The 16,300-nt window shown below is 47.3% G+C and overlaps 3 protein-coding genes across 3 annotated transcripts; 1 reads left to right on the top strand and 2 right to left on the bottom strand.

The window, feature by feature from the left end:
* Positions 1–426: 426 nt before the first annotated feature.
* F5891DRAFT_980123 (uncharacterized protein) lies at positions 427–3,748 on the bottom strand (the record flags this gene model as incomplete). Its single annotated transcript, XM_041376972.1, has 2 exons — positions 427–2,399; positions 2,449–3,748. 2 exons carry the CDS (start codon positions 3,746–3,748, stop codon positions 427–429), a joined length of 3,273 nt encoding a protein of 1,090 aa, XP_041226102.1.
* A 4,414-nt stretch (positions 3,749–8,162) lies between these two features.
* F5891DRAFT_1188434 (kinase-like domain-containing protein) lies at positions 8,163–10,828 on the top strand (the record flags this gene model as incomplete). The annotated part of the gene is made up of 10 exons (XM_041367009.1): positions 8,163–8,303; positions 8,352–8,387; positions 8,444–8,632; positions 8,681–8,711; positions 8,764–8,801; positions 8,858–9,121; positions 9,178–9,585; positions 9,655–9,816; positions 9,885–10,031; positions 10,085–10,828. The coding sequence occupies 10 exons, from the start codon at positions 8,163–8,165 to the stop codon at positions 10,826–10,828; spliced, it is 2,160 nt and encodes a 719-aa protein (XP_041226101.1).
* A 3,125-nt stretch (positions 10,829–13,953) lies between these two features.
* On the bottom strand, positions 13,954–14,578 carry F5891DRAFT_1032363 (uncharacterized protein; the record flags this gene model as incomplete). The annotated part of the gene is made up of 2 exons (XM_041361660.1): positions 13,954–14,041; positions 14,086–14,578. Coding segments are annotated over 2 exons (301 nt in total), but the record flags the coding sequence as incomplete, so codon positions are not given.
* Between the last annotated feature and the right edge of the window lie 1,722 nt (positions 14,579–16,300).

The following is a 16,300-nucleotide window of genomic DNA, read 5'->3' as shown; positions in this document are numbered from 1 at the left end:
GGCGGTATTGCAGACGATCTCCAGCACCATAACAGCCCCGTAGACAACCTCCAGTACCGTCGTAGAGCCGCTCTATGTAAGTAGGCGAACACGAAAAATAGCAATATAAGTATGCACTAGCTCAGAAGCAAGAAGCAAAACTGGATGAATGAATGCTTAGCCATAGCCATAGTATCTGTATGATAGTATACAACTAAAGAATCTAGGGAAATCATGGTATGATGATGCGGTGAGATTGTATATGGAGACAGTTGGGGGGGATGATCAAGGATAAAAAAATCAGAACGATACTTGAGACAAGGATATAAGGATTCAGATGGAGTGGAAAAGGGAAAGGAAGATGCAGATGAAGGGGAATATAAATAAATCCAGCCCCTAGGACACGCGGATACAGAACGATACAAGGAAAAAAAATACACTCCCACCTCAATACGGCCCAAAACTGGTGATAGCCAAACACCCCAACCAAACCATCTCAACAGCAGCCCTCCCAACCGGCGTCAACAAATGCCTCATCTCCGACGTCGGAATCTCCAGATAAACAGCCCGAGGGTTATTAGCAGCAGGCAGCGCCACCTCTTCTTGGAGACACAACCCAAGCCTGCTCAGTCCTTCAGGTTGGAAATGAAACCCGTTTTCGCGCGAGCTGCACATGCAGATGACGGTTTCGATTCCCAGTCCTAGTGCTGTCGACGTCTCCGACTGTGGTCCGAGTTGAGTCTGACCCAGTCCCAGCTGTGATTCTGGTTCCTCCCGAGTCCGTACCCCAACATCCAAAGTAGGCCCCGCAATCGCCAACCCATCACTAGGCACCCTAATCCCCGTCCCCCTCAGTTCATCATACCCCACCAACCGCGCATTAACCCGAAAATTTCTCAAATAAACATTCTTTTGGTTGGATTCGATGTTAGTGTCGCTCGTCGAATGCATTTGTTTCACTTTTTTCTTGTTGGCAGATGCGGACGCGGAGTTGGAGTTGGAATTAGAGGAGGGAGAATTTTTGTTCTTGTCTTCGAAGGGGACGTACCAAACGAGGAGGAATTGGCGGTCTTCGGGGATTGTGACGAGTGTGGCGCTTGTGGCTGTCGTAGCGGCCGATGCAGTCGTGGAGGTGGAGGCGGTGCTACCATCGCTGATGCTGCCAATCCCCACCACGCTACTCCCCGTCATGATGCTCCCACCCCCAACACCCGGATCTGTCTCCCCTGCCCAAAGTGGCAGAAGCATATAAAGCGAGTCCTCTGGGACATAGTCAAAAATATCGTGTGTCACCGCTTTCTTCTTCGCTGTTCCTGTTCCCGTTCCCGTACTCTTCCCCGTCTTATGACTCGGTTGCGTATGCAACAACCCAACATCCCTAAACGAATTATTCAGATCCGTGAGCACACGTACATGTTCCTCATTCTGGTCTCTGCCAGCGGTGACGATCCATGGAGGACTATACGCGCTTTGGGGTGTTGCAACTGGTTGAGTGATGTTGTCTACTCGGTTAGTACCGCGGAAGCGTCGGAATATGCGGTTCGCGAAGCTGCTGCTGCCGTCAGTGGGCTTTTGGGCGCGCCGGAGATGCTCGATGTCGTTGGGGTCGAGGGTGCCGAAGGCTTCGGCGTGCGGCGTACGTGTGGGAAGGTGTTCGTCAGAGTCGATGCTGTCCCGATGGCCACGGATGTGCGAGGTCGCTACGCTTGCCGAGGATTCAGACTGCAGGAGTTTCTTGGAGGAGTGATCGAATGTTGATGAGGTATCTGGTGATGACGGCCCGCTCGTAGACTGAGTCTTTGTAGGGGACCTAGGGGGCACGATCGAAGGCGCAAACATGATCTTGGACGTCGTAGCTCGCACAGGGGCAGATGTCACAGGAGAAGCGCAGATGCTCCCCGTACTACTCGTCGTTGCGCTCGACTCCGTACTCTCTGTCGGATTACTCGCGCGGTCACGGTCATTATTCTTCTTCGATTCTTTCTTCTTTTCCTTGGCTTTCCCCTTTGCTTTCTTTGCGTCTTCTTTGTCCTTCTCCCGCCGTTTTTCCTTTTCAAGAAGAGTACCACGACGTGATTTATCACTGCTTCCGTTGCCGATGGCTTTGCGAGATCTATCCTCGAGTAACCCATGTGTAATGAGTTTACTTGTCGTTTTCGTACTCGTATATTGTTCTTGCACTTTCTTCGGCGCGAGCATGATTCCCCCACTTGTATGCATATGGATATTGCGAGATCCAGGCCCAGCGCGTTTAGACGTAAAAAGCGAATAAGAGCGAAATATGGAGAATGCAGTTGCGCGAGAATGTTTGTGGATGACGGTGCTCGGACCGCCTGTCTTTGGACCCTTGATGAAGGGATCGGGGATATGCCGAATGTTGATGCGTTGTTGGGCGGCTTTGGCAGGGTCTGCTGTGGATGCTGGTAGCAGGATCTCAGTATATATGACGAGGACGTAAAAAGGACATACGTTTGAAGACAAGTCTGTCGACTCGAAATCGACCGACGTTCCCGCTCCTCCATATCTCTTGTGTGCCGGGGTGCATGGTATGTTTTACCTTGTCCATAATTACTAAGGCGCCTGCCTGGGCATTCGGACGGCGTATGGTGGGGACGGTCTGAGCGTCTGCTTTTTCCTTACAAAAAGCCCACTGGTTTTGAGTGTCGTACATGCCGATGTGCTTGGCAAAGGTATCTTCGCCACTATTGGTGGTTTGAAGTGTGCCGGTGCTGGTACGGCGTCCGCTATTGCCCCACATGTTGGAGAGACGAGAGGAGGGTTCGCCTATGCTGGTGCTGTTCCGTGCAGGAGCGAGAAAGGAGAGCTGAGCGGTCGATCGGACGGAATGAATGCTTCCTTCACTCTTTCTCGAGAGAACATAGGACAGATCCCAGCCGGATTCCCATGTATCTGGTTCTGACTGCTGCTGTTGCGCCTGGGCCTCGAGTGAACGAAAATCAGCGCGGGTGAGGGGTTCGCTGCGTGGTGCGACAGCAGCTGGATCTTCTTCGCTGTGGAAAGGCATGAGATCGTCGTCGAGACTGCGAGATGGACGACGGATGGTAAGGATGCTGTCTTCACGGCTGCGATTGCTGACTGCATCTGATATGGCGCCTGGGATTGCCATTGGGAGGCTGCCACGACGGCGCTCCGCGAAGAGGGGACGAGGATGGAAGACAGGGCTATTCTCATTCTCGTCGATGTTATCGAGGTCACGGGCGAAAGTGACAGGTGAGGAGCCTCCGTCGTATGAAGCGATCTCTACTTCCTCGTCACTGCTAAACTGAAGGTCTGAGCGAAGACTTAGACGTGAGCTTGAACGGGAGGAAGTGATTGAGGCGGTTGAGCCGCGTACTGCTGGATGACCGAATGTGTGCTGGCTGACGTTGTCTGAGATCAGACGACCTCTTTGGAAGCCGCGTCTCGGGTAGAGATCGGGCGATGAAGGATCTTCACTGCTTTCTTCATCTGTGTGTTCTGTTCTGTATGATCTTGAAGAGCGTAAAGATGATGGAAAGGTACTTGAAACTGTGCGTCCTAGACCCTGTGAAGGATGACTGCTAAAAGTTGAAACGGATGGACGAGGGGTTCTATCAGCGCCTGGGCGTGTTATTGGAGTGAGTGGGCTGATTGCGTCTGATGACTCGTCGCCTGATGAAGTTGAGCGAGCTTCACCGAAAGTGAAAGTTGCGAGATTAGAATAAAGATTATCTTGGGAGATGGATGACATTGTAGGTTTATGTCGAGAAGGTGGAGCTGTGAGAGACATGGGTGGTATGATTGAAGAACTGATTATTATCCGTTATTAACCTTCTCCTAGTAGCAGAATGATTGAGAACTCACGCATCTCCTACTTGATCGCTTAAAATTTTTGGGTCTACAATATGTAAACCCAATGAAGATGACATGTTCACCGGAGAAGGCAGTTGCTTGACAATCCTTGAAGAACATATACACCCACGTGGCAAGAAGTTTTCAAACTCCGATGTTCCTGATTTTCACCTACGAAATTCATTGACTTCAAATTTTATCCTAGTCACTCCTACCTATATCGCTGATGACTTTCCGATGGTATCATCTACCCAGGGCTATCTCTATCCAATTGAAGCACTTTTTTCATCTACCCATATCAACCCAAATCTACTCACCCTTTCTCGACACCCACTCCCGCGAAACCTCGTGATGATGTCATTAAAACAGTCGTTGAGCGCCAATGAAATTGACAGCGGCAACACGCTGTCAGAGTCACCGGTAAGGTCCCCAGGGTGGCCCCCTTCAGTGGTATCTGTACCCGTGAGCGCGAGAAGAAGGGGATATATCAGTCCGGGTGCCAGCGTCCCTGCAACAGGCACTTGTCTTGCAGCTTCTAAAGCCTACTTATGTGTCGTACTCGTACACATAGTCGGCCTTGATCCCGAGTGACACGGATTCAAATGTACATCATACGAACAGCCAATTACTCTCGGACCGATCATCGCACAACCCGGCCCTCATAGCTTCGTATGGCATCAGCTAGTATCTACACAGATGTGAGATCAAATTAAAATTACTCCGCGAGCGGGCGCCCCCACCGTAGATCTATACAGGAGGGACACTGTTCAAGCTGTTGACGAGGATGGGAAACTTTGTCACCAGAAATCGGAGCACCTGCGTCCTTGCGACTTGGAACATCGACTACCGCATCACATTATCGACACTGAATAAAGAGGTATGACATCAGACGGAAATTATGACGCGAAACGGTGCACAGCGGGCTCATCAGCCAGTTCTTGTGTCATCTAGGCAGGGCTACTTTGAGCTTTACTGCTATGCCACTGCACTATGTACACCATCTTCATATCATCTACCGATAAAATTCTCCTGAGAATTTTCTCTTCAGGCTCTGTGCTCGGTGCGATTTTTGCTTACGAAATTTAATCAACAGTAGAAACGCAGTCCTCGTCTTTGTGGAGCTTGAGCTCATACTAGTCGTCGGGATGATGTCATCACAAACCTGCCTCAGGTGCTGCGCTGACAGCGTGGTTCTCGGACCGTGCTATTATTTAGTGGCGGTAGTATATATGTATGTGCTCCTGCGGCATGCCGTTTAACGCTTACCGTAGGTACTTTTTCGGAATCAAATTTCTGTCCTTGTACCCTATGTAGGACAACAGTCTCCAGTGTCCGGGCCCCTGTGTCCCAGCGTGGGGAACCCCCGGCCCTGCTGGGGCTTTTACATGTGTCAGTCCTTGAAGATGATTTGACCGTTTATATGTCGTATGCGATTGAAACGTCTATCTTTGTTAATCCCGCAGGGGCTGGTCCCTCGTTCGTCAGCTGGACGTGGAATACGTGGAATGGTCACGGTTTCACAAATAGACAGGCCGTAACAAACTAATATCTCACCATATTCACTCCTCGTCCCGTCCTTCAACCTTGGGGTTTCTGGCTGAGGAACTAGGCTTGTTCCCCGTTTAGACTTGAACATGTTTTTGATATTTCTACTCAAATATCTACCTCAAATTGGAAATGAATAATGTTTCGAGTGGGCTAAGGAGGCTGTTTTAGAACCAGCGGTCTTAATGATTTAAAAGGTGCACCTCAGCGACGTTGCAGGTACCGCAAACATCGACTTGATTAACAAATTTCTTGAGCGCGTGGTTGTATTTGAGAGGTCCGTTTTCCGTGAGAGGCTAATGACGTCTGACTTGTTGGGATTAAGATGCGAAGGAAGACAATGCAACACGTGTGGTATGTCAGTATTAACCAAATATCCATACCATCTCACTGAGGACATTTCCTCCAAAGTCGAATCAAAGCTGCTTTGCGCCGGTACCTCTTATTCGTACGCAATTCGCACTGAGACGTGATATTCTTTGAACAACAGAAATGTGTTCAAGGGGTGAAAGTGGGAGCTAACCTGGAGGCTTGCGCACATGTGTAGTGTCGGCAACGAGAAGCCCAGCGTCACGTAGTGTGGTTATGGGCCTGCTGATAGTTGGGTGTGTGCATGCGCATACAAAGTTTCAGCGAGGTTAGGGTGTGTTTGTCAGGGTACTTCTCGCGCGTCATTATTGAACGTGCGTCAAGAGCAAGGTCGCTTATTGGTATGGCACGGTTTCGAGGCGCCTTGATGGATACTCACAGCGTCTCAGGTGCTAATTACGCTTTTGGTGTCAGGTCATCCATTCAACTCAAATGAAAAATTTAGGATGTGACAGTTCCCGTACACACCGTTACTAACTACTAATACAGTCTCCCTTGGTCGACCAATAAAAGGAGGGCAGCTATCTCGTCTTACCTGATACATGAGGTTATGCATAACCCATAAAAGCATATATTAGCTTATATCCTGATGCGGATTTTAGTGATTGCAGTACATTGAGTTCAATACAATCAGGGCCGCTTACTGCTCTCAATTACACTCACTTCGTATTATTATATTGTATGTGCTGTCAACATTAGGTTAGTCTAGAACAAAAATGAAGGGGTTTAACGGAAGAAAACTTATGACGAGAAAATGTCCGGTCATATATCCTGCAAAGGACTCCACTCTAAAGTAAAAAGCGGGATTCAATAAAAACTTGAAGGGCTGCCAGAATTACCGCATTGGTTGTGTCCGAGTCCGAGTTTAACTTGAATCAAGGGTTTGTGGGTCGCAAAATCCATGCTTTGATTGACTGACAAAAACTGCCAATATTCAGAGTTCATTGAATATGAAGACGACAGAGGCTCAGGCTAGAGCATGACAAATCAAAATTTACTAAATGACTCGGGCTCTTTAGGCCTAGTTTGTCGACCGAGCAGATTACAAAAGACTGACCCTACTTTTTGGTCATGGCGTTCGACCAGGAATAAGACATTAGCCCATCCTGTGCATGGGGAGCCAACAGTGCCTTCTAGATCTGCCGGATGCAAGTTGGGCCCCTGTTCTCCGTCTTGCAGTTGCAGGGTTTCCTTGAACTCTTGCTTGCAGAGAGATTCACCTAAGCATGCGTATTGACAGGGTCCTGTGCAGACAGTATGCGTCTTTGAGTGACAAACACAACAGGCACGACTGCATGTCAGTCAGACGATCGGACCCTATCACCACTAACCGTGAAGGACAATTGACTCGAGCACGGCCGTTACATTTCAATTGTGCGATTTGAGGGTACTGGTCCGAAGCCACTGGACATGCTGAGTCTGCACTGTACAGGTGGCGCCAGTATCACAGTGACTGACATCAGAGAACCCGTAGGCGTTCAAGTTGTTCGCCGGGTACTTGGATGGCGTCACATTCCATGCTGGTGAGCACGGCTTCGAGAACTGAAGAAGTCAATTGCGCTGAGCCATTTTTTTAGCTCACGAGGCGACGGGTATGACTAGTACTATAGCTGCACATACAATTGGACAAAGATATCTTGAGTTTTTTTCTGAGGTAGGCTCGGCACAACAACTTGGATTTTCAGCCGGCAAGCACTGTTCAAGTTGCGTGCCGGTAATTCCCGGCGAGTAATCCGTAACGGGTAAAACTTTGCTTCTGTACAGGAATGCTGGACTGAGCCACAGATTCCATCTTGATCCTATAGTGTATGCGGAAGGCAGCACCAAGTTCTTTTCATAATTGGCCCTTCTATCAGGCGCAAGCCACTCTGGACGAGTGTCTTTTCTACACTGCCCGAATCGCAGCCCAAGCCCCTTCAAAACCTTGAGGCAAATGGACCTCTGACCCTTCAAGTTGGTGGCAGACTGATACCGTGATGGGACACGGGTGGAACGTTCAGCTAGAGAAGTCTTGTGACGTTTGCGAACGTCTCACTACCGCCTGACTCTCTTGCCGGCGCTTATGACGGCAGAAGTATTGTAGCCGGTACAGGCCCATGTAGGTATTTATCCTCGTGTTATGAATTCAAGCTTTGTCAGGCTACTAAATTATGGCCAAGTACATGGAATGCATGAGGTATATAGCGTGCCCTGGAATTAATCAAATAGCTTCAGCTTGTCTTGCATTGTCTGTCGATATGACCGCTAATCAACAACGATGCATCATGATGGTGACGGTGGATTGTTTCAAAGTCCATCTTACTACAGCAAGTGGCGCCTTACGGTCTTCACCTCAGTTTATATATATCCTGGCTCCTTCGATGTTCGTCGAATTCTGATATCGGGATCTTACCACTCGGACTGCGCTCTCTCCTTGCCGTAGCCCGTCGTAGCACTCGATGGCTTCCGCATCTACTATCGAGTGTCCCATCATTCCGAGGAAACAGCTCATCAAAGTGAAGGAATTTCCGGCAGCTGTGGGGGGCTATGGACAGGTTTTTCAGTGCATAATGCAGCGGGCAGAGGCGCCAGAGGCTTTGGTAGGTTTATTCATTATCGACACCGCCTTTGGTATTCACATTTCGCAGGTGGCCGTCAAGGTCCTGATACATGTTTCCAAGAAGGTTGACCTTTACTTTCATTTCTTACACGAAACATTGTTGATAACGTCTAACTGTAGCGTGCATGCCGTGAGATGAAATTATGGATGGCAGCAAGACATGAAAATATCGTCCCTTTGTTCGGTATTGCGGAGGGATTTACAGAAGAGGGCTTCGCCATGGTCTCTCCCTGGATGGGAGGCGGGACACTTGCACTCTATCTCCGGGATCATGAAGGAAACATACCTTGCAGGAAAAAACTGACTTTGGTGCGTATTTCTTTGTTCCACTACACAACCTGTTCAAATATCTCGCAGATCAAAGATGTTACTATTGGCTTGGCATATCGTTCGTTATCATTTTATCACTCATCCTGTTGTATATAACCAGGCTTTTGCAGTACACTCTCGAAAGATTGTCCATGGCGACCTCACAACTGTAAGAGGCGTGTCTGTTATACAAGACATATAACATTAAGCACCCTTTTCTGTCAGACTAATGTTGTCCTTGATGAAAGTGGAAAAGCATTGTTAATCGACTTCGGGTTATCGAATGTGCTTGGCGGCATGGCTGGTAGTTGCCTCTCACTCTCCGTAGCACGACCAGGGGCAGTGCGATTTGCTGCACCAGAACTGTTGGGGGCAGAAGAGGCGACAAGCCAACCTACCGGAATGGATTCAGCGGTCGACAATGAGCCGCCGGTATTAATACCGAATGTACCCAGCGACATTTATTCTCTTGGCTGTGTAATGCTTAATGTAGGCGCTTCTCGACTATTGCCGTCTTAACGAGGAGCTCACCGACTGCTGGAAAGGTCTTCACAGAAAAGCTTCCATGGTACACCTATGTCTATAGTAATCTAGCTATTGTCGGGGCTCATCACGCGAAGAAGTCGATGCCCTTTCCTTCCCACGACCATCTTTCTAAAGAGCGCAAACAGTTTATCTGCAAGTGTACTTCAGTCGAAGTTGGCAGCAGGCCATCAAGTCAAGATGCCGTGGTTTTTATCGAAGAGGAGCTACGTATTGAAGCTCCCATCCGGCAGTCAATGACAAAGGCATCAAATAGAGATATCCCCACTATCGTCTTGCACAAGCTAGATACGGAGATACCAAGCCACATCCAAGAACCAATTGCAAATGCAGTCGGTTATTTACATCCCCGAGGTGACGGCAACACTCCTACCAACACCCCTTCTGCGTCGTCATACTCAACCTGCTTAGTGAGTCCTGTCGATTACAAATATTTCCCAAATACTAATCAAATGTGACATGTGTGGCTTTACACACAGACGTCGCAGACAACCCCTTCGGTCACCCTGCACAAGCTGGATCCGGAGATACCAAGCCACATCCAAGAACCAATCGTAGATGTAATCAGTCATCTACACCCTCAAGGAGACGGCAACTCTCCTTCCGTCTCCCCTTCTCCATCGTCATACTCAACCCGCTCAGTGAGTTCTGTCAATCACAACTACTTCTCAAATACTAATCTCATCGACATGTGTGGCGTTACACGCAGGTGTCGCAACCAGCTGATGCACATGAAGGCACCTCTTCACGAATTGGCAATACGTCCACCGTGGCGCAGCTATCACCTCTATTGTCAACCACCTCGATGCCAGATAGCAACGACTCACCTGTCCTCGTCGATTCGTCGACCAGAAAGGTATCTTATACTTTTAGTTTCAGACGGCATGTGTCACTAACTGATGAGTCCAGTGTACTGTCGTCATTGCCGGGGCCGTTGGTTCTGGGAAAAGCTCCCTTGTCAATCTCTTATCTAGGAAAAGTGTCGCGGGTACATCGATCGACGCCGGACGCTGCACGGGAGAGTTGAAGGAATACCCGATGTCTTTTCGCGACACCGCATATAGGGTGTTTGATACTGTTGGGTTTGCATGCAGTAACGGTCCTTCCTCTGTGCCCAAGGAACGGCCAAAGAAGCATGAAAAACGGCAGATCGGAGAAATATCCGGTCAAGGCAGTATTGACTTGATACTGCTTTGCGTGCCGAGTAGAAATTTTCGTGTGCAAGCGGTGCTCGACATTCACAACAAAATCCAGGGCGAATTGAACGGAAGAAAAGTGCCCGTCGTACTCGTTGTCACTCACTTCGAGGAGCAGCAGCCCAGTCCTGCTACTCATACTATCGACAGATGGTGGTCCGAAAATTCGTCGACGTTTCGGACTCAACTGAACTCCATCGCCAAACATACTTGCATCACTTTGAGTCACGACAAATACCTCGATGAGTCCCGCGAACATATCTTCCGGATCATGGCGCAGTATCGCGCCTCCGATGCAGGAGAGCTGCCGCAGCGGTCGTCTGGAGGTGGCCATTCTACGTCACCTTTCAGAGCCCTCCTGGACGACGTGGTCCGGGCTCTTCACATCAAACAACTGTCCGCGCAGGTCCGCGGAGTCGTCACAAGTGGGCTGAGTCTACGACCACGCCCCTCCTGAGTATATCGGGAAAGTCACTATCATCGCAGGATGACTGTTCCAAATACCTATATATGTGTTGGAGATTCGGTTATTAAATGAGTATATGTTTACTTGCCATTGTCGCCCCTTTTGTATTAGTTACGCGCTTGCCACTACTTCTTATTCTTACCTTATGTCATTAGTACTACTGCGTAGCATAGCATATATATCACACGTCCAGCTCAGGCAGTCCAACAAACGTGTTGATATACAGCACTGATCACAGGATCGCAAACGTCTACTTCACAACGCCAACTAATTTGAATAACGGCGACAACATTGAACAAGCATGTTACACATGTACAGTAGATAAGTACCACGACGAGACTCAGAATACATCAAGATAAATACCCTCCCTACAGACTACCCATTCATTGTATATCAATTAGAGTATCTCCCCGCTGCCGTTAGTCGACAAGGGGACGCGCTTCGAGAAAGCAATAGTGGTCATTGTGTCCGACTCAGAGCCAACTGGGTCCTCGGCATGATGACTTCGAACGCTAAGAATCAGGCGTGGTCCCAGCACAAACAACTGCGCGAAATGGAAGATTTGGGCTACACCAAGATAAAATTCAGTTTCCACAGAACTTAGGTTCTATGAGGGTGGTGAATTGTAGCCACATGTGAAGATCGACAACAAATCGACATACCCCTGAGAGCGTCGGAGAAGAAAACCCGACGTAGAAGCAAGAAACTACAACAAAACTGGCATGTGCAGAATTTCAGCGGAAAAGGGAACTACCTTCACATTATGAGCTCACCTCGCAAAATAACACAGGTGAGTTTTCACCAACACCGTGAAACAGTCCCCAATAACACCTCTTGTTGAGTGTCGTCGCAGTTCACACAAGTGCTTTACAGCAATCCAGAGTGTGAGACCCAACAGAAGGAGCTCCAATCCAATGGCGAGTACCCAGGTGATGGCATATAGAAGTACGGTATTTTCCACATAATCAACCTTGCACCCATAGGTGCCGGAGAGAACCACTTCCTCTGGTATTTGTCAATGAGCGTGATGCAACCGAGTCTCGAGTCTATAATTGAGGCTTACCCACGGAAATATGTATCAAGGACATCGCGGCCATCACTGCATTGGCGATTCTGATGGCCAGAAAGATGACAACAAGGAACACCAGCATCTTTCTGGATCGCTGATACATTGCATTCAGCCGAGCGATCAAGATGACTTGCATGATGTTTTGGTCAAGTCAATGCATCACAGAGGTGTATAGCTTACCGCCCAACATTACATATACGACCTCATTTGTGCTTTCCAGTGTAATGTACATGATACGACCTTAAAAATACAACACAATATTAGTCATCAGCCTGGGAAGATCGTACGCTCAAAACAAACTCACAACTGTAGCAGTCGTTATATTGAACCGACACGTTGGTCAAGAATCTCACTCGCCCCTACATGGAAGTTCAGTGGGCATAGAAGTCATCGGCGCGGAGAACTCACTGAACTTGTAATTGAAATTGTCGGAACATTAGCTGTACGCCGCCAGTCAGAGGAAGCGAACACAGTGAATATAAGATGACATACTCAGCATCTTGAGGCTGATTGTGAGAATCGGTAATCAGCACAATGTCAATTTTCTAGCCTTTCACATACATAACATATCCTATCCCAACATAGCGTATCTAGGATGTGTTCGCGTCAGCACGACTTGCTAAGCATGTCTAAACATAGATACATACGCTGAGATACAGAACGGTCATCAGGGACCGACGTCCCTTCTGCTACGAATTAGATACAGTTTTACACCACGTTGGAATCTGCTCACCCAGAAGAGTTCAACCTATTGATATATTCTTAGTGAGATGGCTACACCAGTAATGAATCGACCTACCTCTTGTCCAAACGTGAGCACTGAGAATACGATAAGGATGTCAGCGGTTCTTTCATAGTATTCAGTCTTACTCACCCCAATCATATATTACCCCAACAGAGGCAGCGACTGTGCAACCGCAACCAAGGTTAGTCATGTCATCACCATCATCATCCGTATGTCTCTCCACGAACCTGTAAAATAGCTGAAAATACGGTATGAGTTAATGAATGGCCACCAGCTGGGATCATTCGAGAATAGGGTCATAGTGATAAAGGATGGGAGTGAGAGGCAGCGTTGGAATTGGTGGATGTATGCCGATTGTGCTCGTGATTGATATACTACCATCCAGCGCTTGAATTGTCGAAGTGAAATTCAATAGACAATATCTGATTGACCGAAGGAAGTATTTCAGCAAGGCAAAGAATTCAGCCTGGCAAGGAAGAAGGAAGGGAACGTGCCAATCCAAAAATACCAGTGCCGTAGTCACGAAGTTGTTGAAACATCACAAATCAGTGTTGAGCGCATTACGGACTGACCCTGACACTGTGTTTAAATTCCATTGATCTCACACAGGTTTGAACAGCGGTTACAGCACCTACCCAAGTTGACGTCTTAAAACCCGCTCTACTTGCAAGTGAAAAACCATAACCTAAAGTTCTTCTAATTCATGTACACGCTGGTTAGTACCGTGACAGTTTGGATCAAAAAGTACATACATTCGTCATATCCACTGGCAACTCCCTGTCATAGAACAAAATCGATGTGTGTAGCGTGAGGGTAGTCTTACAAAGAATACACAGGAGAGTTGAACTTATCAGGAAAACATCGGTGTGCTTATTTTGCCTTATTCCACTTCAAGTTGCAAGCCACATAAGCCCGTTAAGGAACATAAGAAATTTCAATCGCTCTAAATTGAGGACAACAGCAAACACAAGGAAAAATAATGAGGCATAAGCAAATTTTATTTCTAAAGGGACATTTCTGTACAATCCTGAAGGAATACCTGATTTCTTTTAGAGACACCGCTTATAGGGTGTTTGATGCTGTTGAGTTTGCATGGAGTACTAACGATCCTTCCTCTGTGCCCAATAGTGTACGGTCAATTTGGAACTGTCCGAAATTCACAGGGTAAATTTACAGTGCGCCCAGAGGCCTTCAAATTCACCACTGTGAATTACCGTAAATTAACATGTCTGTAAATTAACGCTATTTTACAGGTGAATCAGGTCAAATGTACCGTGAATTACAGTGAATTAGGTGAGTTAGTCAACTTTCCACTCGTCCCAAGCAGAAGGGTCAGGGACGGACGGAGACAAGGTTTTTGCGGCCTTCTTTGTTGGTGCGGAACCCGACTGTAAAGGTTGTTTTCCGACTGAATCAAGTAGTTCATGTAGGTAGGGTGCACCAAATCAATACCGCTGGATGCCGCAAGCACGAACGAATCTTTCTCCGCTGTCCTAAACTCTGAAAGAGCAGCTGGAGCATCCAACCAATCTGCGCCATCGTCAAACTCTTCTGCCAGTGAGTCCGAGTCCGAGTCCACTGTCCTTGCTTCAGGTGGAGGAGGCATTTGACCAGCAGGAGGCAAATCTTCAGCGGACCGCTTGCCAAGGATAGTGGATTCCATATCACGCCACTTGACGAGAGGTTTGTATGGTGTTTTTAGTTTCTGTGTAGTCATTATGAGACTGAGAACTAAACATGCGAAAAAATGTTACTCACATTAGAATCAAAGGAATGGTTTCGGGGAGATTTTGAACATAAAGAGATAGTAACTGTAGCTTATTTCTCATTTCACAATTCATGGTTGCGAATGTTTTCCATTTAATGGCCTAGCCTAGCCAGTGTAGATATTTTGCGAGATTCACAGATTCACCACCACGGAGACGCCCGATTGGCAAACTCCAAATTCACCCAAATTTACACCCCCAAAATGCCCTTCGAGATTCACATGCTGATTAACGCTAATTTACAGGTGTAAATTTACGCCTGTAAATTTACACCCCTCTATTTGACCGTACACTAGTGCCCAAGGAACAGCCAAAAGAAGTATTAAAAACGGCAGATCGGAGAAATATCTGGCTAGGGCAGTGGCCGCTTGACTAGATACTGCTTTGCGCGCCGAGTAGAAATTTTCATGTGCAAGCGTTGCTCGACATTCACAGCAAAATTCAGGGCGAATTAAACGGAAGAAAAGTGCCCGTCGTACTCGTTGTCACTCACATTGCACTGTGGGAAGTAGAAACAATGAATTTCAGTGGTTTGAGCACTGAACCAATGAGCCTCCATGTGCATAACACTGAATCCCCCAGCAAGTGTATTCATTGTTTCGGCTAATATCATAGATTTCATTGCCAGTGTGAGCACTCAGTGGTGTAAACAATGATATGTGACTATGAAATACGATTGATCAAACAATAAAATGTGGTGGTTAGGCCAATGAATTTTAATGGTTTGACACATGAATTTCAATGGATCACCAAAAAAAAATGGACACAACCTATGAAATAATATGGAGAAAACAACAAAATGTGACGGATCAGCCAATGAATCTCAATGGTGTGTGATATGAATTTCATTAGTGAAACTGACTTGGTGGAATTTTCATTCTTCCTCGGACATATTAGCATTGCACTGTCATATAACATTTGGATATATTTGCGTTATTGTTGATATATAGAAATGGTCCTGTGGCCTAGCGGTTAACAATGATGCACCTCTCATCACTGCAGGTCTTGGGTTCACATGTTCAGTCCTTGCCAATGGCAAACTATGCTGCGTGAAATGCCTTCATGTACTGTTGGGCACCCAGGCTCAATACATAATGTGGTACCACATTCTTGTGCTAAATACATATACCCTATCAAATTCAATGGTTATGTCGTCAATAATCAGTGGCCGCACCATCGAAAGTCAGTGATTTACCGCATTGAATTCAGTGGCCATGTCAACAACAATCAGTGATTCAACCACTGATGTCCATTGTCTTTTCGGGGGATTCAATGGCCGTCAATTCATTGCGCTACCTCATTAATTTCAGTGGCTCTCTCTATTGATTTTCAACGGTTTCTCCTACTTAAATTCATGGGCTTTCCTTTCCACAGTGATTGAGGAGCGCACATCCAGCTCAAGCGACCCAACAAACGCAAACATTTACTTCACAACACCAAATAACCCAAATAAGTATCACAGCGACAACATCGACCAAGCCTACTTATGTTACACATGTACAGTAGATAACTTCTGCGACGAGACTTGGAATACATTAAACTAAGACAAGTTCTCTCCCTACAGACTTCCCGCTTATTGTATATCAATTACATCGAGTATCTCCACGCTGCCGCTAGTTGACAAGTGGGCGTGCTTCAGGAAACTGATTGAGGTAAGAGCGGTTGTTGGATCCGGCTCAGGGCCAGCTAGGTCCTCGGCATGATGACCTCGAACACTAAGGATCAGGCGTGGTCCCATCACAAACATCTGCGCAAACTGGAAGATTTGCGCAACACCAAGATAAATTTGAGTTTCTACAGAACTCAGGTTCTACGAAGATGGTGAATTATGGCCGCATGTGAAGATCGACAACAAACCAACATACCCTTGAGAGCGTCGGAGA

The sequence above is a fragment of the Suillus fuscotomentosus genome, assembly GCF_016647785.1.
Source record: "Suillus fuscotomentosus strain FC203 chromosome Unknown F5891scaffold_26, whole genome shotgun sequence".
NCBI classification, from domain to species: domain Eukaryota; kingdom Fungi; phylum Basidiomycota; class Agaricomycetes; order Boletales; family Suillaceae; genus Suillus; species Suillus fuscotomentosus.
The sequence above is the reverse complement of the archived record's forward strand: the minus strand, read 5'-3'. Positions and strand labels throughout refer to the sequence as shown.